The sequence below is a fragment of the Corvus brachyrhynchos genome, unplaced genomic scaffold (assembly GCF_000691975.1).
Source record: "Corvus brachyrhynchos isolate BGI_N302 unplaced genomic scaffold, ASM69197v1 scaffold229, whole genome shotgun sequence".
Taxonomy (NCBI): domain Eukaryota; kingdom Metazoa; phylum Chordata; class Aves; order Passeriformes; family Corvidae; genus Corvus; species Corvus brachyrhynchos.
Window position 1 is genome coordinate 8,461,534 of NW_008240042.1, and position 23,703 is coordinate 8,485,236.

The 23,703-nt window shown below is 40.6% G+C and overlaps 1 protein-coding gene across 4 annotated transcripts in view; it reads left to right on the plus strand.

Moving 5' to 3' along the window:
* The window catches only part of GRID2 (glutamate ionotropic receptor delta type subunit 2), a 698,771-nt gene that overhangs the window by 592,430 nt on the left and 82,638 nt on the right, over positions 1-23,703 (plus strand). For all 4 annotated transcript variants that reach the window (XR_001865225.1, XM_008641318.2, XM_017744249.1 and 1 more), the window contains exons 12-13: positions 30-168; positions 10,296-10,491. Coding sequence is in view for 3 of the 4 variants with exons in the window: in XM_008641318.2 (XP_008639540.1) it covers positions 30-168; positions 10,296-10,491 (335 nt within the window). In the remaining variant the exon portion in view is untranslated. The remainder of the gene's footprint in view (positions 1-29; positions 169-10,295; positions 10,492-23,703) is intronic.

Genomic DNA, 23,703 nt, shown 5'->3' on the forward strand with positions numbered 1-23,703 from the left:
AAACTCTTGCTTTTCCTTCTTCCCCACAGGAGGAGAGGTTCCATACACAACTCTGGCAACCCGACTGATGATGGGAGCCTGGTGGCTTTTTGCTCTGATTGTCATCTCCTCCTACACGGCCAACCTAGCAGCTTTCCTCACCATCACACGCATTGAGAACTCCATCCAGTAAGTTGGCAAAGAATGATTCAAGGGAAAGGAGGGAGAACATAAATATACATGTAAAGGGGTATAACTGTTCTACTTAAATGTGAGAAAAGGAATAAGTTTTTATCCTCTTGAGAAGTAGTTAGAAAGTTAGAAAAATAACAATATACCATGGACTGTCAGTCTCCCTGGAGACGCTTTTTTTTTAGACTTTGAATTGTTGGCCTCTAGCAGATACTTTTCCATGTGGCAGACATACATATGTAAGCTTGCACACATACATATTTTGAAAGAAGCAGTTGAGTTTGAGACGACCACACAGCATCAGTATTTGAAATGGGAAGGTATTGTTGCTGCGTTCTCCAGCTCTGCTTTCCATTCAGATGTATTCCACAGTACTTATGTTCTGACACTTTGGTCAGGAAGAACACAATGCTTCTTCAATGTATGGGGAGCTGAAAGCTGACTTCCCCTATTCTTGCCAAGGCAGAGGTGTGTTAACCACAACAAACAGTAACAAACTCAGTCACCAGTAATCCTTGCTCCTTCTGCTCCCTGGTGCTCTCTTACTGCACAAACAGACTGCATCGTTCTCTCTTTCCCATCTATTCCTTCTTTTGCTTCATGCCTCCCTAAAATGAATGTCCTGGTCTTCTCCTACCCCTCTTATGGTGAACTCTTTCTGTCACACCTTCCAGTCTTTTTTTGAAGATCATGTCATCTTTCTAGGTCTTCTACCCTCTCTCTCTGCCCTTTTGCACTCCAGTATCCTCTCCTTCAGCAAGCTGCCTGCTGAGTTATCCTTGCTCCCGTGGCTCCAGTGACATCCTTCACCTTCAAGTGCTCACTCCTGGATCAAAGCAGACACTAGAAAATAAAGTGAAGCATTAGCTAGCCAAGCACTCTGAGGGGCAGCTGGCTAGTTTTTCATAGCAGGTTTATCTTGAGGCTACAAGTCTGTGAAAGTATGTGAGAGTGACAAAATTACCCTTTCCTATATATCCTTCTTTGCAAAAATCATAGAGTGACTTTAAAGAAGAGAGGCACATTTCACCATATTTCTTCCTTCAGAAAGGTAAGAACCTGACCTTCAAGTCAGGCTCAACAATGACCTTAGGGAAAATTCCATTTTCCCAGTCTAGTCATTGATTCAAGTCCCTGACTTGTGTGTATCATCACCTAAGGTCTTTCTGCCTCTAGTTCAGCTGCTTTCAAAATCTCCCTGAAATTCCCCTTGAGACAGTGAGCCACTATCACAGACTGAGCAGGGGGAGCCTTGGCCTCCTGTGTGTTCACAGGTCAGGATCAAGCACCACTGTGTGCCAGCAGTCACTCTGCTCACACAAAGGCACTTCTCCTCTAGGTGAGGATTTTCTATGTGCTAAAAGCAGGCCTGGCTTTCACATGTGCTGGTAAACATCTGCAATAGCAGGCAAATAAACATCTGTAATAGCAGACAAATTTCATTTGCAACTGAAGCCCAAGTCGGACCCAAGAGCGGAAGCAGAACCTAACTTTGAGCGCATGGTTATGACTCGGGTGATGGAGGTGGAGGGAGAAGTTGGTGTTCCACAGCCCAGATTGCCCAGGCTTTACCAGTCCTTATTCATCCCAATTCAACTGGGAATTTTTTACAGCTGTTATCTTTCCTTTCTGAGGTAACAACCTTACCACTTTCATCTGTTAGAGGGCTACATACTCTAAGACAGAGATATATAAAATGAACTAAAGTCACATGAGCAAATTATTCCCTTGATGCAGTTGTATTACCAGTTAAATCAAGTTATCATTTTCTTTTGTGTTCTAAATAACAGATTTTGAGATGATGCAATGCTGCTGGGGTATTTAGACACAGTTCAACCATTTGACCCTGCAGTCTCAATTTTAATCCCCTCAAAATTTATATGGGAGTAAAATGATATCTTGTGTCAATGCTTGTCAACATTGACCTTGATATTTTGAGGAAAGTTGATTTATTTATTTTTTTAAGTTTAAAAAGATTTAAATTTGATTAAGGACTGTGAAGAAACAACATGGGAATTTATGCATGCAAAATAAATAATAATTATATATTCACTCATTCAGTTTGTCCTTACAAGACTGAACAAGGCTTCTGTGTTCTGCTTTGAAATCATGTCCCTTCTAGTTTTGAAGTAGTCCAGAAAAATGTTCAAATTACTGTGACAAATATCTGTGTTTTCTTATGGTGTGTAAAAAAGAATAAAATGTACCCAAACTATAATTTAATACATCTTCAGCTTTTTCTTGCAGTTTATTATGATGTCACTAGAAAAGCCTCGGTGGAATTTTGAGGTTATTATGTACAGTTGGGACTACATTGGTCTTTGTGCTGTATTATTTATGGGCAAAGTCACTGAAAATGTTTTATTCAGTAGAAAATGTTGCAGCTGGAAAGCTGCTGGAATGAAAGAACAGACATTTTTCAACAGCACTTCCAGCTCAAAAATAGAGTAATTAGATGTGTTTAGTATCCATGAGGGAATTAAGTTATCCTAACTGTGGTGTGAGTATAAAACTTTAGTTTACAAAACTGCTAAAATTGGAACTTAAACAAGCACATAAGAGAGGATGATTTTTTACCATACTGAATTACTGCAAAGTGGAAAACATGAATAAGCAATAAAGAAAAAAAGCTGATGCTCCTTTTTTCCTTTTTCCTTTTTTTTTTTTTTTTGACAGTTCAAATTGTACCTTGGGGAGCCTTCAAGGCCAGAATGGAAATGAGTATAAGCATTAAAAAAAAAAAATCCATATTCTGCTAGTAGTGCTTGTCAGCTTTAGACAAGCCAGAAAAAAAGGAAAGAAATTGAAGTCAGTGGGTTTGCACAGATATAAAAAGTAGTTAATAGTTTTTCATTTCAGATTTCCAGCTAGCATCAGATATTACAGTGTGTTGTTGTAGGTATGGTCCTTGTGATATCTTTTACAAAAGATAACATGCATATTACATGCAGCCCACAGCGTGTTTCATTTCCATTAAACATTTGGTAGTTACTGCCTTTCAGCTTTTGGGTATGAAACTAGTTTGTGTTCAGAGCCCTTGCAGCTTCCCTTCCTCAGCTGGTGTGAAGACTGGGCCACTCTTCCTACTCAGTGCCTCATGGTATCCAGAACTCTACTTTGAGAAGCAAAGCATGCAAAATTTTATCAATCCATCCACAAAGGAGGACCCTTAGAGAGATAACTGTTGCCTTTCTCTATAGACTCTCAAAGTAGATCTTTGCAGTATAACCTCACTTGATGGCATTTGTGCTCTGCTTCAATGTTCAATTTGAATCAAATATTTACGGTTTTTAAATTAATTTTCAGAAACTAGAAGAAAAAGAATGGGTGTTAAATCTGCTTTTCCAGAGAAATAGCTTCTCTTAATACCTTTGGGAGCTCAGCTTTTCGCCTTCTGCCAACATGTAATATCAAGAGCAGAGGCACTCAAGTTCTAAAGTAGTTCCTGGATGCATCTTTTGTTCACACTTGACCCACATTGCAGATGACATTTAAATCGAGGCAGTCAGCATTTCAAATGCCAAAACACCGTGACAGCAAAGCATAATTTCTATGTGTCTTAAATCTTTGGATCACTTTCTCAAATGCAACACAAATTAATAGTAATTAGGAGTGACTTTTCTTGGTAAATGTCAAATAAATTTGGAGGTCCTGAGCTATTTCTAATAGGTGCTCATGCTCTGCAGTTCATCACTGAGCCAGTGTTGACATTGTTATGTTTTATGATTCCTTTAGGACCAAGTTAGAGTCCATTGGCAGAGATTGATTTTACTCAAATTACTGCACGGTTTTCTGAAATAGGGGAGGGTGTCACCACCTTCACATGGGCACTGACATTTTGCAGGAAGGTTGGGGAAGTGGGGTGAACAGAGAAGAAGTCAGAGGATTTGCCATCTGAAAGCCTGGTGCTAGGTGGTTTCAAGTTTAATCCACTTCTAAAAGTGTGGAAGCTTAAGAGCTTTGTACATATTGTGGGGGGAAGTTTGCTTCTTTTGTCTTCTGTAAAATCAGAAGTTCCCGTTATGTTCTCCATGTTATAACTAGTGTGTCTTGTTTGGTAGGTGAGACCTCTGCCTCCAAACATGGAGGCATAGAGGGAAAGCAGGTCTTTCCTTCCTTAAACATTCTTTTCACAACATTTTGCTAAACCGTGATTCATTTGAAGCTAAGGAGTCCCCAAGGCTTTATACAGCTCAGTGCAACTGACTACAGGATTTCTACAAGGGGGTTGCCTAGAACTCAGTAATTAGATATTGCCCAATGCATGTCCATTAATCTTTTATTTAACATGGTTTCTGCCACAGCTGACCCTGACAACAGTCAAACCCCTTGGCTTAATGTGCCCCGTTCCTTAGCCCTAAATCTGCTTGTGAACTAATCCTTACTGTCCTAGGGAAAAAAAAACAACCAACCGGACAAACGAACTGAAAAACCCTCAAAAGCACTGGAAAGCTTTATCTGTATTAGTAATAAATAAAATCTTCAGTGTGGGCCATGAGATCAGTTGTTTTTTGCTGAAAATTCAGTAACTGATTCTTACAAACAGCTCTGTGCATCACTCAAGCCTAGCACAGCCAGCCTGAATTGATCTATAACCCAGGTCTACAAAGCTATGTTGATGCCCAAGTCTCTGACCTCAGTGGTGTTTTATCACCTAAAAAGAAATTTGGTTACTTATTTATTTATGAAGCTGACCTTTTGTTTTCAGCGTTTTTCTGTGTACTTTTTTAATATTTTTGGCCGACATGTGAACGTGTTACCAATTCTGAGTCTAGGATCTGAATTTATAGAAGAGGGTATGCTTTGGAGAAAGAAACATATCCAAATCCTACTATGTTTTTCTTCTAGATGGAGGCAGAGGTAATTTTTTAAATTACAAAGTAATTGATTTGCACTAAGCCATAAAATGAAAGTGACCTGACAACTGCTGCCTGATTAAGGGTGTAGAATACTAAACAAAATCAACAAACGCTGAAAAATACATCTATCTGTTAATAATTCTTCCTCAAATGACTCAATTCCTCCTCTGAATAGCCCTATTAGCCTAGTTAATTTAGGGTAATATTGATGCTGGGATAATATTGGTATTATCCCAGTAATTGCAATGGGAAAAAAACTTACCATAAAGGCCACTCATAATATTTTTCCCCACAGTGCTGCATGAGTGATAGAAAAAATAAGCTGAATTATGACCTGGCTGCATGGTCACTTCCCTAGAAGCAGAATTTGTCTGTATACAAACTCAGTTGAAGGTATCTTACTTTTTAACAGTTTTTTCATTTATATCTGCTTTTTTTAAATTCTTAAGAAAATTTTATCATTCATTACCTTATTGCTTCAAAATTAGAAATTCAAGGAGAAAAAAGTTTTAAAATGTGAGATTATCATTTGCTTAGTCATGCTAATGAGTGCTTTGCTTTACAGGTAGTTCAACTGAGAACTATCGAAAAATTTTCAGTGTGGGTAATGGAATCAGAATTTGGGCATCAAAGGATCCCTTGTAGGAATTAATTAGCTTGACAGAGGCTTTTTCCTTGTTTTGAGATCTGATGTGGCAGCTGTGCGCTGAGACTGGGTGACAGAGTGAGGCTGAGGATTTACATGTCCACTAAAGGCATTTGTCTGAAAAGAGAAGGAATTGTTTAATCCAGGAGCACAGGTACACTGAACAATATGTAACCTATAAACCAGGCTGGAGGCAAAGCAGTTATAAGAGTTCTTTCTTCTGTAAGGGAACCTCAGTGGTTTAATAATTCTAGTAGTTCTCTCAAAGTTTGTCATTTCTCTTTGTTTTGCTGTACCATAGCTTCTAGGTTCAATGTCTCAGCAATAGTCTGCAGAGCTGTGGGTTATTAAACAAACAGCTTCTGAAGGAGGTCATATATATTATGATCCCATTTTACATGTTTGTGTGAGGGGAGGGAGTCACTGATGTGTGATAGATCTTTACTGTATTTGCAGCTTGTCTATGCAGCAGAATATACATATGTACACCTCCAAGGCTCCCAAAAGTCTTTCTTTCTCCTCAGCATATGGTCAGGTGAACCAGAACTTTGGGTTTACTGCCAACAGCAGCATTGAGTGCATCCATAGAGTTTACACTTACATTTGTCTTGCTTTTGTCCTCTTGTCATCATTTTCTCAGCATGGAACCTCACCTGCAACTGTGAAAAGATGCAAGTAGGGCAGCTGAGAGGCATCCTGTGTTACAGGATAGCACATCTAACAGTGAGGCACTGCAGACTCTAGTTAATGCCAGACTTGGCAACTACAACATGCCTTCCTGAAGGCATTGACATAATTCTTCTCCTTGTTATTTCCCTGCTGGTGGTGCCTTTGTGTGTGATAGCACACTTGCTTCTCAGCCTGTTTGCTTCCCATACCTGACTGTAGTACACTTCAAGACTAATAGCTCATGTCTTGTGCTGGTTTGCCCTTCTGAAAATAACAAAGTTGCTTTTATAGCCACAAGATATACGCAGGAGCTCTTTTTCTTTTGTGCTGTTTTTAACTGATTTGTGGCAGCAGCTACACCTGTCAATTGCATACTGCTTAGCAATCATATATCCAAAAAATGCTTTGATGCTTGTTATATTAGAAATTATATGGCCACACAGAGTCTTGTAATGATTGCAATTTTACCAAGTGTTGTCACTAGAAATTGGAGACTGGATAAATATTTTTTGCATACTTTTCTAATATGACAAATAACAATTACAGGACATTGCAGTCTGCATCCTGTGACAGCTCGTTGCACTGCTGAGCACTGCCAGTTGATTATAGGAGCGTATTGGCGGCAGCAGCAGTAACAGAATGGATCAATATAGTATGCTGTATTTATCTAGTGCCTTTCATCAGTGATGCTTATGACAGATAGACTGTCAGCACTTTGCACAACACTTTGCCTAATGGTAAAATAAGGAGAAACTCTCAGCAAGGCCCACTGCTGCCTACCGGGGTGCCTTTCTGCAGAGCTGTGCTCAGTCTGGTTGTTGCAGAGTTTTATTCAACTCTATAGAGTTTTGTATTTGTCCTTGCTGAATTTCACGCCCTGCTCCTCCAGCCTTTCTAGGCCCATCTGAGTTTCAGCCTGGCCTTGAGCAGGTGGTTGGTCCCCCCAAGTCATGTCATCTGCAAACTTGACAGGAGGGTGCTTGCTTACCTCCTCCAAGTTATTGGTAAAGACATGTCCCAGGTTAGACCTCTGGAGTACCTGTTAGCAGCCTGCAGGTGAGCTACCCTATGAGCATGACAATCCAATTGGGAATTTATCAAATTTGGTTTCCCACACAGCTGTACCTAATGATCTCATTTGGATACAAGAATATTGTGGGACGCAAATAAGCAGGCTGCCTTGCTAAAGTTAAGGTAAATTATGTCAATATCTCTAGTCTTGTCCACAAATGAAGTAATTTTAGTGTAGAAGGCAACCAAATTGGTCATTGACTTACCTTTGGTGAGTCAATGTTGAGTGCTGCCAGGCAGCTGCCTCTCCTTCACGTGCTTAGAAATGTGCTCTGAGAGGACTCACTCCATGAGGTTGGACCAACAGTAATTGCATTAATCATCTTTTTTAACTTTTTTAATATAGTCTGGACATTTTCTTTCTCCTGTATCAAGGGATCTCCCTTAGCCTCCTTCACACCCTGCAAAAATTAAAGCAGGTGGCCTTGCAAAGACTTGGGCCAGCTCTCTCAGCACACTCTGACTTCTCTGGATCTAGAGACTCCGATCAATCCCCTGCCTTGTCTGGTTGAGATTTACCTGACCACCTACTGCTCGTTGTTCCTTGCCTTCTTGAACCCTGCCTGTAGTCACAAAGGCCTGGGAGACCTTGGTGAGGAAGAGTGAGGCAATGCAGGCATTGAGTACCTCAGCTTTAGCTGTGAGTGCTGCCCCCATCCACAGGGTCACACTCTTCTTGTTCAGCTTTTTAGTTCTGCAAAAGCTGTTCTTGTTATTTTTGAAATCCCTCAAGAGCATCCACTCCAACTGAGTATTTCTGATGCTACCCAGGGTTGCTAGGAAATGTTTCTAAATTCCTCCTTCGATGGTTGTCTGTACTTCCACCATCTGTGTATTGTTTGGTGAGATGAAGTTCTTCTTGAAATTCTTAGGGTTTCTTTAGTAATTTCAAAGTGTAATAGATGATTGAACTGCTTTCCCTGGAGAAACTTACCTGGTGGCTGTGTCGACTTCAGGACTGATCTTTAAAATTACGTCAATGCTTATTTCAGTATGTTTATTAAACTTATGCATATGACCTGAGTAGCTTACTAATTCCCCCGACTGCCTCTTTTTAAAATATTTACTGCTTCCCTTTTGCTCACTGGCTGCAATGAGGGTTCACATTTTTGCTTACAGCTCAGCCATTCTACATTTAGTCTTTCAGAACTCACAGGTGTTTATCTGGACTCGATAATTTTTTTTTACTTTTCAGTTGCCAACTAACCACGGTACTTACTGTCCTGATGCTTTAGTCTACCAGAGTCTCATATTTTTCCTCATAGAATAGGGCATGTCTTGGTCCTCTGGTAGAAGTACACTTGGCTTCATGAAATGTTACATATAGCATCTCACCTTTGATGACCCCATATATGTACAGATTCTTTGCAGGTTCCCAGTACCTAGACTGTTTAAAAGGAATGAGATCTTGTTGGAGAAAGTGAGATGATTTGAGGGATTTCAATACCATTAGTTATTTACACCTCACAATTACATTCGTCCCTTCCTTGTAATTACTATATGTTATCTAACTAGAATTTAGCTCTTGGTCAATGTTTTTCGAAGCCCCTATGTCTAAATTTCAAAGGATTTCTTTTATACTTAGCTAACATCTAAACCCTTGCCATTGATCTCTATTGATTTCTTCTTTTCCTGCTTTCTGTTTTGTTCATGGCATACACATCCTGTGAAATGTGATTACTGTTTTCTTCAGTGCCATCCTTACAACATATAAGAATTCCATTTTTACCACCCCCCGCCCCATAGGGCCATTTTCACTAGCCTTCATATTTACATTTTTCAGAAATACAGCTTGGAATTTGATGAGTTTCCTACATTGCTGTTTGCATTTTCTGTGTCTGCAATAAGCTTTTACAATTTGCTATTGCCTTCTTTAAGACAGCACTGAGCTCCTTGATTGTCCTTATGTGTCACCCACTAGATTTGTGCAGTTTATACACAGTTAATTTGGCTGGGAAAGCTGTAATGGGTTTTAAGCAGTAGACATATTGCAGTAGTCACTTTGAAATTTTAATGAGTGCCATTAAAGAATCAAAGGTACAGGAGAGCAATTCTGCAGGAAAGGAAAATACAGGCCAAGAGGTAAGGAAACTTTAAAGGATTTTTATATACATTTTTTAAGTCCAAAGCAGGTTGATCAAACCACATTTGGGATACTTTAGAAACTTCTAAAATGGTTTATTTTTCTGGTTTATAGAGAAGGGTAAGACTAGACAACATGTAAACAGAACAAATTTATTAGACTAAATAACATGAACCATGATAACATGAAAATGTGATGAAAAAACAGTTCATTAAAGTGCAAGATCATTAAAGAAATCTTATTGCTGAAAATAATACAGGATGTGACATATGTGATGGATGCACAGTTCAGTGCAGGAACACCCCCACCACACTGCCCTTCACACTGTAACCCAGGAACACACAGAGGTGCTCAGCCCAGATGCTCTGGGCTGGATTTCATGAGTCCTGGTGCTGACACCAGCTCCCCACAGCAGGGTGTGTGTTTGCACCATAGGCAGGTACCCAACTTCTGTAGGACTCCAATGCTCCCTGCCTCGCCCCTGCTCAAACGAGCTTGGCATTTCCCAGGATCCTCTTACTCCTTCTGCTCTTTTTTCATCCATTTTCACTTTTTCTACCCCTTCCTTTCACTTCATATTCCTCTTTGTGTCTTAAACCATAAAAACAAATTTTCAGCCTTGCTTTATCTTAAAAAAACAAAAAAACAAAAACAAAAAAACAAAAAAAAACCAACCAGAAGAAAGTGTCTTGAGAGCTGTCTTCCTCTGAGTTGCCCTTTGTTTGCCTGCAGCTCCTTCCTCTTGAAAATGTGGATTAAAGTCTCCTGTGTCTCTTTTTCTCCCCCAACAATTAAGGTCTCTCCAGGATCTCTCAAGGCAGACGGATATTCCTTATGGCACCGTCCTGGACTCTGCAGTGTACGAGCATGTGCGAGTGAAAGGCATGAATCCCTTCGAGAGGGACAGCATGTATTCCCAGATGTGGCGCATGATCAACAGGAGCAACGGCTCGGAGAACAACGTCCTGGAGTCCACCGCAGGCATTCAGAAGGTACTGGCACGCTTCCTTTATGCTTCCCATTGGACATGCTCTGTGTAACACCATGTTTGCTTAGTCGTTGCTTTTAGCTACAAGGGATGCATTTGCACCCTTGCAATGATCATGCCTGGAACCAATTTCCGAAAGCCCATCGCACTGGCACGGAGGATTGGGACTTCTCAGGTTTGTGGCATTGAATAGCATTTTGATATGTGAGTACCTTGACTGTTTGTCCCAAAAAGTATTTACAGGTATATTTACAGGAGATGAGTGTGTTTGTAAGGGTGCAAAATGGAAATAGGATCACTGGACTTAGAACCCCAGAATACAAGACATTGATTATCTTATTTGTGTAGTCTCCTGACACTGAAAATCCTGGCTTTCTGTTGTAGCTCTGGGTCATGTTTGTTTTGAGAGAAGAAGGCAGGAATGAATGATTTGACTTTAAAGAAGAGTCTCACAACCGCTTTCTGTAGTAGGTTTAGCAATGGAAAAATACTTTGAGAGCTCTTTGTAGGGACATTTGTGAATGGAATAGTTCCCTCCCAAATTGTGGCTGACAGCTACAGCTTTTATAGAAACACCAGTCCATGAAAGGATTCAGTATAAGAGTCAATATAGGTTAATGAGTGACTGTAAACAAGCTTTTCCCCTACCACCAAATCAAAGAAATATCATATTTTGCTGACTTTATTCTAAACTTCAAAAGGTGAAGATTTCTTAGAGAAAATATCCATGAATTGTGTGTTCACTTTGTCACAATCTCGATTTAGAGACTTGTAAAAATCCAGATGAACTCCGATTTTGTCTCCACCAAAATCCATTGGCCAGGAAAATGTGTAATTTCCGGTGTTCTCACTCTAGATAGCAACAAGAGAAAAGAGTATGTTAAGAAGAATGATGAAATCACTGGTGAGCTTTTGATAATAATAGAACTACAAAATAACAAAGATTATTTGGAGTTTTAAAAATCACCAATCCAACCTCTGGATAACCAAGATCATATTTTCTCCTCTGAAGGACTAAACAGCATAAAAGAGGCAAGAGAGGCCCTGGGGAATGCACTTTTGAAACCCTTTTAGATAAAGTCATAAGCTGAAAGAGCAAGAAAAAAGGGCCTGAAGATTTATTGGCTAGAGGAAATTGCTTTTTTTGAGAAAACATATTTTAGCTCAGTTTGTAAGTGACTGATAGAGCTGGGGTTTGCTTTTTGTATGTATAAAAAAAAAAAAAAAACCCCAAAACCAAAAACCTTCCCTCCTTCTGGCTTCCCTTCCCAAGTTATAAAAAGAGTTTTGGAAGGATCAAAACCCAGAGTACATCAAACACAGCTGTGCTGACTAACAGCTTTTAGCTGAAAAAAACAAACAAGTGGTGTATCCTGCTGGCAGGTAATTCCAGACTACAGTCATTGATTTCTCATTCCTGGAAACATGGCAAAACCTACAAAACCAGAAACATCCAAGTTCCTAATTTCTCATGCTTCTGCTTCCCAGGAATAAGCAAATCACAATGTCAAAAAAAACTAAGTCGTGTCAAGTGAGCAAGCCCCCACCCTCCAGTTTTAAAAAATCTGAGGTCTTAGGCCTGATTCTAATGAACATACACATCTACCTGTGGGTGCACAGTTTCTCCCCTTTCTTCAGTTTACAGGAAGAAATGACACCGAAAATGATTATTTGCCAGCTGCTGTTCACACAGAAGTTTTTGGGAAGTTGTAGTTGGCCTGCTCAGGAAGAAAGCTGGATTAAGAAAGCTAATCTTAGGCAAGGAAAACTAGTGTTTTTAAAGGTATATGATAAAAGGCAGAGATTATAATCTCTGTAACACACTTCATAAAATGACAACATTTCAGAAAGAATTCATGGGTCCCCTTGGCCTATTTATATGCTTCATAATGCTCTTCAGGGTCTTTAATGAATTTAACTGGCTACATCAGAGCTATTAACCCAGTTATAACCCCGGGCAAGCTAAACCAGCAGGTCTTTCTCTGTGCCTCATTTTGTTTCCCCCATCCATCAGCACCAAAGCGTGACTGGCCATCACCTCAGCAAACCTTCCTGGAGTGCCAAGTGAGACAGCAGAGACTTAATGAGTGCCTCCAAATAGGTACAGGGAAGGGGATTTCCACTCAGCTGAGTAGTGACCATGAAGGGAGTGAGATAGGATGGACCACCATGGGAGAGAGGTGTGCAGGGATGAAGTGAATACTCCCATCTTTAACAACTCTCCTCGCTGCATCACCTCAGAGGTTAAATGGGGTTTGCAAGGAACTTCACAGAAGACACTTCCCCAAATATTCTTGTAAAATCCTAGAAGTTCTTTAGTTTTGTCTTGCTTTTATTCTGACAGCTCCAGTGGAGGTGGCACCATTTTATTGTGAGGAAAGTAGCAGTCTAATGCTAATGTATATATAAACAGGAGGAAGGGGAGAGGGACCCACCACTGGTTCACCCAGAGCATGACCTCCCTCACTCCGCAGGACTGCCTGCTTGCTGTACCAGTGGCTTCGTGGGGAATGGCACCTGTATGAGTGCAAACACAATACAGCCAAATGACAATGATTGCACAGTCCCACTTTGCATCAGGCATTCTACTGCTTTGACCTCCTTTTCCTGGCAGGAGGGCAGGGCAGGCAAGAGAAATAGGATGGGGAGATCATGCCATTGTAAGTTTTCAGGTTTTGATATTTATTGGTCCTGTTCCTCTCATAAATCAGGTGCATACATATCACCATGTGTGCTCCTGTTCCATCCATAATGAACAGCTATAAATACCACAGGTCCAGCTAGAGAGCAGCTGGATAGATTTACCCTGAAGAGAGAGAAGTTTTAAATACCTCAAACAAGAGACAGCCTGAAAAGCACAGGTACTTTAGATATTTTCTTCCACTTATTGTCTCTTCTTCTCTCAAAAGGCAGCAAAAGGCTGTCGAAAGTCTGAATTTAAGGTAGGGAAGCACTCAGTTGTTTGTCTTCCTGCTCTGTGAAATCAACATGGGTGGGGAGGTAGCTGTATTTTTATATAAGCCTGGATAATTCTGGAGAATATTCACTTTTATCTTCCCTTTTTCTTTATTATTCCTAAGCGTTTCATGTATCTCAAATTGATTTTCCTTTTTTTTGCATAGGTTATGAAATATGCATCTCATTCTGTCATAGGAATGTCTATTTTTGTGGAAGTTATTTATTCAGAGAGGATTTACAGAGGCCCAAGTCATGCCTGCTTAAACATTCATTGAGGACTCCAAGAAAAATCATTTAGGCTTAAACATATCACATTACATACCTCTTTATGTCTTCTTAAAAAGCACATTACCCTGCTTAATCCTTTACAAGCACCACAGGCTTTCCTATCCTTGGAACTATTCCCATTTAAAATATAATGGAGCTCTTCCATTGTGCCCCTGTCTGCTCTTTCTTCCCTGGAGTATAATAGTGCCTAATGCCCTATTCTACCCACCTTGTTCCTCTGAACACGATACCATAGCCTACAGCGTCTTCATTTCTCTCAGTAGTACAGAGTGGAAAATTCCTTTCCCAGGTGGAATCTGAATGTGTTTGAAACCTCTTCTGTCTATTTAACTCTATCTGCAAAATATTTAGCTGCTAGAAAACTTGTGAATTATTGTCTGGTAAAACAATGCTTCTGGATGGTGCATTAAGAGAAACTCCTTGTAGGCTCCTAGTACTTCCTTTTCAGCTTGCACACAGTGTCAAAAGGAATTTGGTCTTGAGATGTGGATTTCCTTGTGATCCTAATTGCAATGCCAGTGGAAGCATGCTAGCAACTGCTCAGCCCATTTGTTTTCCCTGGACACTGTGGATGGCAGTCTTACCCTCCTGAAAATACTGTAATAGTAAAAGTATTTATGAATAGACCATAACAAAGCTCTGCTAAGGTTACTTGTATGGGGAAGAAAGGGGTAATAACAATTTGCAATTCTGTGCTAGAACAAATTGTCAGTAACTGACTATGGATATTCTTAATTTGTCTACAGCAGTAGAGACATCATGAATATTTACCTTGGTGGGCCAAACCCCCTCCTGAATTCATTAATTATCCTGATATACTTAAAAATTTGCCATTGGAATTGCTGTTCTTGTGACAGATTCACTGATAGCACCGCAAAACATCTAGTTAATGTATGGAAGTCCCCACCTCTTTCCTGTGAACATTTCTGGCCATGGAGTAGCCCAATGAAAAGACACTGAAAACAAAAGAGAACCAAGACAGACTTTTGGAATACTGGATGTGCACCATGACTCAGCAGTTTGGCAGTGGCTAAGAAAGGGATAGGCAGCAGAAGAGGTGAGAGCATGTAACAATGCTGGGACAGCTCTCCAGCCTATTTCAGTTCACACCCAGGGGATCAGCTACACTATGCAACTGTTGGTTAGCAGGCTAATTATCAACCCAAACAGCAGTTCCCTGGTTCCCCTCTGCCTCTGGAGCTGATGCTTCTTGGGCAGGTGAGATGTTCTGTGTCTGCTCTACAAGTGATAAGGTTAACAAGTACCCTTAAGAGCTTGATGTGTTCAGTCCCACAGCTGAAGGTGCAGGCTCTCTATTTTGCAATTACTGTCTCCTGTACAGTCCATGATTTAGAGCTGGCAGGTGCCTTGGAGTACCAAAGGCACCCACTGCCCTTACTTTTTGATTATCATGGGTGGTCTGGCTATTTTTTTTTCCCATAATCCTGTGTATCTTTACTGCCATATCTGGGGCTTTAAAAAACTTACAGCAGTGACAAAAATTAGAATCCTGACCAGAAAGCACTACAAACACAGTGTGGCGTTACTTTCAGGCATTATCAAACAGCTAATAGTTACCTTGGTTAGCTTAGGAGCTCAGTGTGTTTGGGAAGTACAATAAGTGGTCTGTGACAGTTAACAGAGCATGAAGCAGATTTTGTGCATAGCTTTAAAAATTAAATGCAAGACTTTTCTTACTACCACATTTTCTCAGAATTCAGGCTATGTCTAATAAAAGGCTTGCTCTCCCTCACCAACACTTCTGAGTATATAATAAAGTTTGATCTAATTGACTTTCGAGAGAGTTTTCACAGGTTTTATCTTGAGTAGAACACCTGTAAAAGTTATTTTCTGCAGAGTTGGGCTTTATTCAAATGAATAAGTCAGAATTTGAATTAGCCTACATATCAAGAAGTGGATCTACATGGACATGTGTTCATCCAGCAACTAAGCAAGCCAACTATTGCTGTATTCCCTTTGTCTCCAAATTTTTCTGAAAGGTTTATCTGAGTTCATCTTCTCCTGTTTCATCTTACATGCTACTGAATGTACCTTACCCTTTTTCCTCTCCCTGAAACGGCACCCAGGTTGCTCCTGACTCCTGTTCAAAGGTCACTCTGCGTATGCCCGACAGTCACTTCAACAACTTCAGATGTCACTGACTGCTGTCCTGCTGTGGTGCTGTGTCATTTTACCTTCCATGGCTGTCTTTGCTTGCTCTCTCTCTTATCTCTCAGTTCTTTTGGAGAACTTTCCAGACTGTAGTGGGTTCAGTTTGTAACCGGGCAGAAACACCAATTTAGTGTAGTGGTTTGGTCCAAAATACTCATTACTGTTTACCTTCTGTGAGATAAGAATTAGGAGAAAAGCAAAGCAGGCACCAAACTTGAAAGAATATAAAGAGATTTATTAACAGACCTAAAAGAAGAAAGAGGGGGAAAAAAAAAAAAATCATACCACACCTTCAGAACTCTCCTCCTCCCCCCCACCTTTCTCCCTTCTCCCACTGACAGTGTAAAAAGACAACCCTTAAGAGGTTCTGTCTGTTTACCACTTCCATAATAACCTTGTTCAGTCCATTTAGGAAGAGGAGTTTCTCTTGCTCGTGCTATGAAAACATTATCACAATGAGCCAGCCGCCCGGGTTGGTTCTCTGCTCGCATGTGAGTCCCTTCCCCCGACTTGCAGCTTTTCCCACAACTGCTTTCGAGGGTCCACATCAGTGTAGAGGTAGAGCTTTGGCCACTTCTCTCTTTCAGCAATATCCAGGGCTAGTTGAACAGCTTTGAGTTCAGCGAGTTGGCTTGATCCACCTGCTCCTTCAGTAGCTTCTGCAACCCGTCGTGTGGGACTCCATACGGCTGCTTTCCACTTTCGTTTCATCCCTACGATGCGACAAGAGCCATCGGTGAAAAGAGCGTAGCATGTGTCTTCTGATGGCAGTTGGTTGTACGGTGGAGCTTCTTCAGCGCGTGTCACTTGTTCTTGTTCTTCTTCATCAGCGAGACCAAAGTTTTCACCTTCAGGCCACTTTGTGATTATTTCCAAAATCCCAGGGCGATTCAGTTTTCCAATACAGGCGCACTGTGTGATGAGAGCAATCCATTTGCTCCATGTGGCATTGGTGGCGTGGTGGGTAGAGGGAACCTCTGCTTTGAACACTCACCCCAGCACCGGTAGTCGGGGTGCCAGGAGGAGTTGTGCCTCAGTGCCAGTTACCTCTGAGACGGCTTGGACTCCTTCATAAGCTGCCAAGATTTCTTTCTCTGTGGGAGTGTAGCTGGCTTCAGACCCTCTGTATCTTCGGCTCCAGAATCCCAGTGGTCGACCTCAAGTCTCACCAGGCACCTTCTGCCAGAGGCTCCAGGACAGACCATGGCTCCCAGCCACAGAGTAGAGCACATTCTTCACTTTGGGTCCTGTCCTGACTAGCGTGAGTGATTTCCTGCTTGATCTGGGCAAAAGCTTGTTGCTGTTCAGGGCCCCAGTGGAAATCGTTCTTCTTGTGCGTTATCAAATAAAGAGGACTCACAATCTGGCTGTACTCAGGAATATGCATCCTCCAAAAGCCTATGGCACCTAGGCGTTACCAAATAAAGAGGGCTCACAATCTGGCTGTACTCAGGAATATGCATCCTCCAAAAGCCTATGGCACCTAGGGGAGCTTGCGTCTCCTTCTTGTTGGTTGGTGGAGACATTCCTGTTCTGAAATGTTTGTGGGCCATCCTACATCCAAGACCATATTCTTTTGTATCTACAGCTTATCCCTGTCCCTTAAGTCCAAACAAATTGGCTCCACGAAGACAACTTGAAGTTTTACTTCTCTTAAACTGAGCTGAGCTTCTTTCATCTGAAATAAAATTTGTGTGTTTTTCCTCTGCTGTCTGTTCATGTCTGACCACTTAGCTCAACCTTCAGCCTACAGAAGCTGACTTCATCATTTTAAATTTTCTTTCCTGTGGCTTTCTATTGCCGGTGTGTCTATTTAAGTCTTGCCAATTTACTTTCCATGACATGTCTACGTTTTGTCCATACGACCTCCAGCCTGTCACTTCAGTAGTTTCCAGTGTTCTTTTCTAGGGCCTCTATAAAGAATTTTTTTTCCATTTAGTTCCATTGAAAATGCTCCTGGGTAAAAATTAAATAAATAAATAAAATTGCCTTGACTTTCAAGGCCTTTCATGGTGAATTCTGACTCTCCCTGTAGTGTTCTCATTTCTGAGGTGGAAATCGTTTGTGTGAGCTTCCAGTGCAACTCCTTTTTCAAGCAGGCATCTTTATGCTTTCTCTAAGGACCCTTCTGTAAGGTATGTTTTCCTTCAAGACAGTAGTCATGTCTTTCCTTCAAACTCCTGAGCACTCCCCTTTGTTATTACAGTAACAAAAACATTGACAACCAGGTCCCTGGTGTGCTATGATCGGTACCCATCAGCTGAGGAGCTCTGTTTTGTTGCTTCTTTGTAATCATCTAAATACTGGCATAGATGGGATGTGGGGGAAACCAAAGAACTACTGTACCCCCAGAATGAACTAAATTAATGAACACCACCATTATCAGATGAATAGTATCTCTCAAAAAACAAACTCTCTGTGCCTGACCTTTCAGCCTTCATCCTCAGAGGAGAGCTACAGCCTAACTTCAAAAGATGAGCATGGGAACTAAAAGTTCATAACAGTCTGACACAATATAAAAAAAGAGGGGGGAAATAAGATTTTATTGAGCAATTTCTCCATGTTATTCTTCAGTTTCTCCAGATTCAGTGGTGCCAGCTACATGTTTCTTTTGAATTTTCTCATTGATTAACAACAACATCATTGCATTAATTTCAGAGGTAGTTTCTAATCTTGAAGTTTTCTGCTTGTTTTTAGATGCTTGTTTGCCTGAAAACTTGGTTATTTAGGGCTCTTCCCACAGATATATCCCATCTTCTGTTCAAAGATAATTCTTTCTTAAAACCTTGCTTCACCTTGATCTGTCAATGGCTATAAGTATACCCCCATCATGTGTAACTTGAGGTGTCTAATTTAGGTGTCCAAGTTTCTTTCCTAGCTATTGTAGACAGGCAATTTTCTTCTCTAGAGAGTGGTCAGGAGTGCCTAAGATGGCATCCTATTTTTCTTGGTGGCTTATTTTGTACAGTACCTACCAAACTAAGATCGTATTCCATGACTAGAAATGGAAATAAAAATAAGACACAGCAAAATATACCCTGAGGAACTAATTTTGCTTCAGTCCTGTAGAACTGCATTTTGCAGAGAGCTGAGTTCAGACTTTTCAGCTGGAGAAAGGATAGATGGCAGCCCTTTGAGGAGTGAACATGGGATGGGGGTGTGGTCCCCATCCTTCATCCTGATGGCCAAATGCAAAGCTCAGTACTTCACACCTTGGCCTGTGTCTAACCCTGGAGCCCTATTTTTACAGGCCAGAACAGTCCAGAGGGGAAAACTGATTTCTTTGAGAGTGGAGATTTCACTTGATTTTTTTCTTATGTAGAACTGGACTAATTAAGATGGACTTATGAGCAAAATGTCTGTAGTGCATCCCTGTCCTGATGGCAGAAGACCAGCTCTGTAGGAGTGTAGGGGTAGCTGCCACTATCAGGCCCAGGGTGCACTGCCAGCCATTTGGTCTAAAATAATCCTTATGTACATGCAAAATGTAGCACTAATTTTGTGTTAATAGCCCCCAGTCTCCAGCTGTTGAGATAACAAATAGGAGTTTCCTTTTTTGTTTTTTTGTTGGTTGGTTGGGGTTTTTTGTTATTTCTGGAGAACTTTGGATGTGTCTGATAGGTAGGGAAGGTGGGAACACTGCACTCTGATGGAGAGGGTACCTCGACCACCACACGTGGAGTAACTGCTTGTGGCTTCGTGTGTGAGGACTTTGTATCTTCTGGTGCCTTTTTCTGGTCCTGAGCACTTTGGGAATTGCTGCCAGACCAGTATGTATCCACATTTGTTTCCATGCCCCTATCACATCTGAATAGCATCATCTCAAGCATTATATATGGGAGACTTTAAATTTATGCATAACTAAGCAGTATGAATGCTGCTTTCATTTGCACTGGCAGGTGATTAATTGTAGAAATTCCAAGTTCTGTCCTGAAGCTGGGATTTTTACAGGATCAAAAATTTTGGAAGGTATCAGGGAGTAAGAAAACTGACAATTAGGAACTAATTTAAGAAAAGGCATGCATTTTCAGTCAGTGGTTGTAAAAGCTGAGTATGAGCATGTCAGGATAATGCTCACAGGAATTTTTTTTGCTAGTATTATTTGTTGCCGAATTTTTCGGAGCTGGTCACACTCAGTGTTAGGGAGACACCTTTTAGAAAGGATGGTATAAACAGAAAAGGATGCTGAACCCACCCCTACAAATGAGTAGCTTAGTTTGTGCATATTTACATCTAACAGAGCAATGCTGTTGTCATATTCTATAAAAAGGGTTGTGAGTATTTAGTAGGTGATGAATGCATTTATTATGCATTAGCAGGGGAGAGGTCTGAAAGAGAAACAGCTCTCCTGGGTGCTGTTACAAACCATCTCCTGAGTAACACACGGGATTTATTAAAGAGTACAAGACTGGAAATGTCTTTACAGATCTATTTGTAGCAAAGTGAAATTCTGCTGCATGTTGCTCTCTCAATTAAAACCAAAGTTTATTGGCTGCAGAGGTCAGGAAGGGTTTGGGAGATGCAGATTCTTTGGGGCAGAAAGATACTGAGGGGTCAGTTTTGTAAGGTCTCAGTTGTTATTTGGGTCCTGCTGCTAGAGTGATGTTGGTCCTGGTGTGGCATCTTACAGTGAAGACATGCTGGATATATATAATGAAAAAGCAATGCAAGGAAACTTCTGCTAGATAATAAATGTTTGGAATTTTTCCAACCCATGAATCTACCTCTAATGCTGTTGGTAAAAATTGATCCACTACCTTCTCAGGCTGTTCAGTCTGTGGCATTGCTTTGGAAAAAAAGGTTGTGACCAACAGCTTTAAATGACCAAAAACTGTATGATGAGAGATGAGCAAACTGTGCTGAGGTGCCTGCAGAGCAGTGAACCTCCTCCTGTGCCAGCGGCTTGTGGAGGGATTTTCCATTCTTTGGATTTTTGAGTAGCACATTCATTGCTCTTTATTAAACAAGAGGGACTCCTGATGGAAGTTACAAACTCCCAGGCATATGTTTTCCTAGTCTGGTCACATCAGATATGGGTCGTGTTTGTGCAACCTGTAAGGAAGCAAAACTTGGTATGAGCAAAATGTCCCACTCTAAGTAATTCTTTTACTTCTTCAGGTCACTTCTTGCAGACATTTTCCTATGGGAGGATGACAAAAGATTTGAATTTGTGTAGTTCAGCAACCACAAATTTTCTTTTGTGCCCAAATCTAGTTCCAGATCCCTTTTTAAAAAGCATCAATGGAAAAGTTCTGTCAAAAATTGCTACCTCATTTTGCATTCTCCTTGTCCTAAGAAAGAAAAACTCTACAAAATGCCTGACAAAGAAGAGTAGTTTGGCATTTGGAGCACTCCTGTTTGGCCACAGGGAACACGAAAGTTATCAGGCATCTGTTATTCTGGTCCTGTGAGCTCTTATTTCTCCACTTTATCTCCATTAACTTAGTGCTTTTCCTGCAGAGGTTCTGTAACATTTCTAGGTTCATGAAGATTAATAACATCACCCTCCCAAGAGTGTCTGGGGACTACACAGACTCCTACGCAGCTCCAGCAACCTCTGCTTGTTCTTTTCCTTCTGAATTCTCACTTCATTTTGTTTCTTCCCTCTTACTTTTTCATTTGTCTGCTTTTTGACCCTCTGTCTTTTCTGTTTGGATAACAGCTACTCCAACTTTTCCCCAGCTAATTCCTTTCTTCTTTCCACCCTTCACCTCTCCAGACTGTTACACATCCCCTTTGTTATCTCCACCTCCTTACAGTGTTTCACTGTTGATCTGTGCAACCATTTCCATTTGCAATCAGATGAAGCATTCCCAAACTCCGACTTTGAAGCCGGGTTGCAGGCTCATAGTGTGGTGGGCTGCTCTGGGGATGTATCACACACAGACGAGGGAGATGCAGGCTCTGTCTAATAATCAATAGATGGAGGCAGGAGAGCACACTCTTGCTCCAGGCACAGAACTTGGTAATGTATTCACTTTCTTGCTTTAACGTTTCCAGCTATCATTTTTGTGTATTAACATATTTTAATAATACCGAAATACTTCAGGATGCATTAACAAATGTAAATGATGGGATTGAATGTAAGGCTGTTTAAAGGATATATGCAATAGAAAAGAGAGATGAACAGAAATAATGAGAAAGAGTGCATTTTATACATCCCCTATGTTCCAGCCTTAAAGCACGACTTTGACTGTGAGGCTGTGAGTCTGAAATCATGAGAGGACAAGAGGTAACAGAGGGATCTTGTTTCATGTTTTTGGAGCTGCTATATCAATCATTCATAAAACAGTTTTGATAGCTTTAGATAATTTCTGTTCAACAACTTATTACTAAACAAAATGTCTGTTCCAGAGATCAGCAAATGCAATTGCAGTGAGTAGATCTGTAGGAAATCTCCACTGTAAGACACTTTATAGCTCCTCATGAAATGATTCAGAATTTTTCCATTCTAATACTCTTACAGCTGGAAGTCATAGAAAAGAAAAAGTGGATAGATGAGGAGAGCCTGCATCTGCTCTAATAGCAACTTTTTACAATATCATCCTTAAATAGTCAATGCATTAATAAACTTACTGGTAGGCGACGACAGGCTAGTGAAGTACTAAGAATGGTGCAGGAAAATTAAATTGCAAACTAAAAATCACTCGCAGAACACTTGGGAAAATCAACATTTCTAATCTCTAACATGTATAAGTATCAAGCCTCTAAGTATCAGAAGATATAATTAAAACAGTTGATTGCCCTTAAAGTCATCCTAGTTTCAAAACAGGACAGTTTAAGATACCATGGAGAGAAATAAAACACAAAAAATGTGTAATTTTTCAAATACAGAAGAGGAACCCTATACATCCCCAAAATGGTGGTTGTTCTACAAGCTCCAAGTCTGTGCTTCTAAATAGCTCTGTGCATTTAATTGCACATAGAAGTTTTACAGCCAGAGAGAGCTCTTATATCTAATCTGAAAACACCTGGCTAGTGACTGAGCAGACTTTTGTTGTTGGCTGCTTTTTGACAGTAATTTCATTATACATAGTGGGAAATACTCTAGTAAAACTGCATTTTGTTGGAGTATATCATTTTATTGATTTATTTCAGTCACTTAAGCTTATTCATTTATTCACAGTGTTATGAGAAAAAGGAATGCTTCTATCGTGTTTAAGGAGGGAGAGAGGAGAACGAGGACCAGTTTGGAGCAGGTCTGGTGGTTCAAACTAGATAGTTGCTACTCAAAAGTAATTGCTGTCCTACTCTGCAGCATGCCAGAACCTATGATTAACGTTTGTGGGCTTAAACCATACTCATGCCAACAAAATCCTGAGATTGGGAGGTAGGGGGTTATTGCTTTACAGGATAATTGCAGTAAGCAGAAAGTCTCTTCTGCACATGTTGTCAGGCTTCACTACAGTCTGGTGTCATGACATGAGCAAAGGCTTTTGGGGGTGCTTTGCTTTTCCATAGTTATTGCCAGGTAGGCAAGTGGGTTTTCCTCAAGTGTGTCAACTAAAAATAAAGCTAAAATTCTTCTGTTAAATAAGCAAAATCTTTCCTCAGGCTGAGGAATAGTTATAATTGGGTTTTTCTCACCATTTATTCTCTTTAGTTAAATTGCCATCAAGCAGTTTATGTCTCTTTGCATTTGAATTAGGTGGCAGAGTTGTCCAGTTTGAAAATGTGACTACAATAAATGAGTTTCTTTTCAAGAGCCAAGCTATGGAAGGAGATGATTAAAGTGCCATGTGGAGTATTTTAAGAAGCATTTTAACCAGGCTGAAATCACATACCATTCTTCTATTCT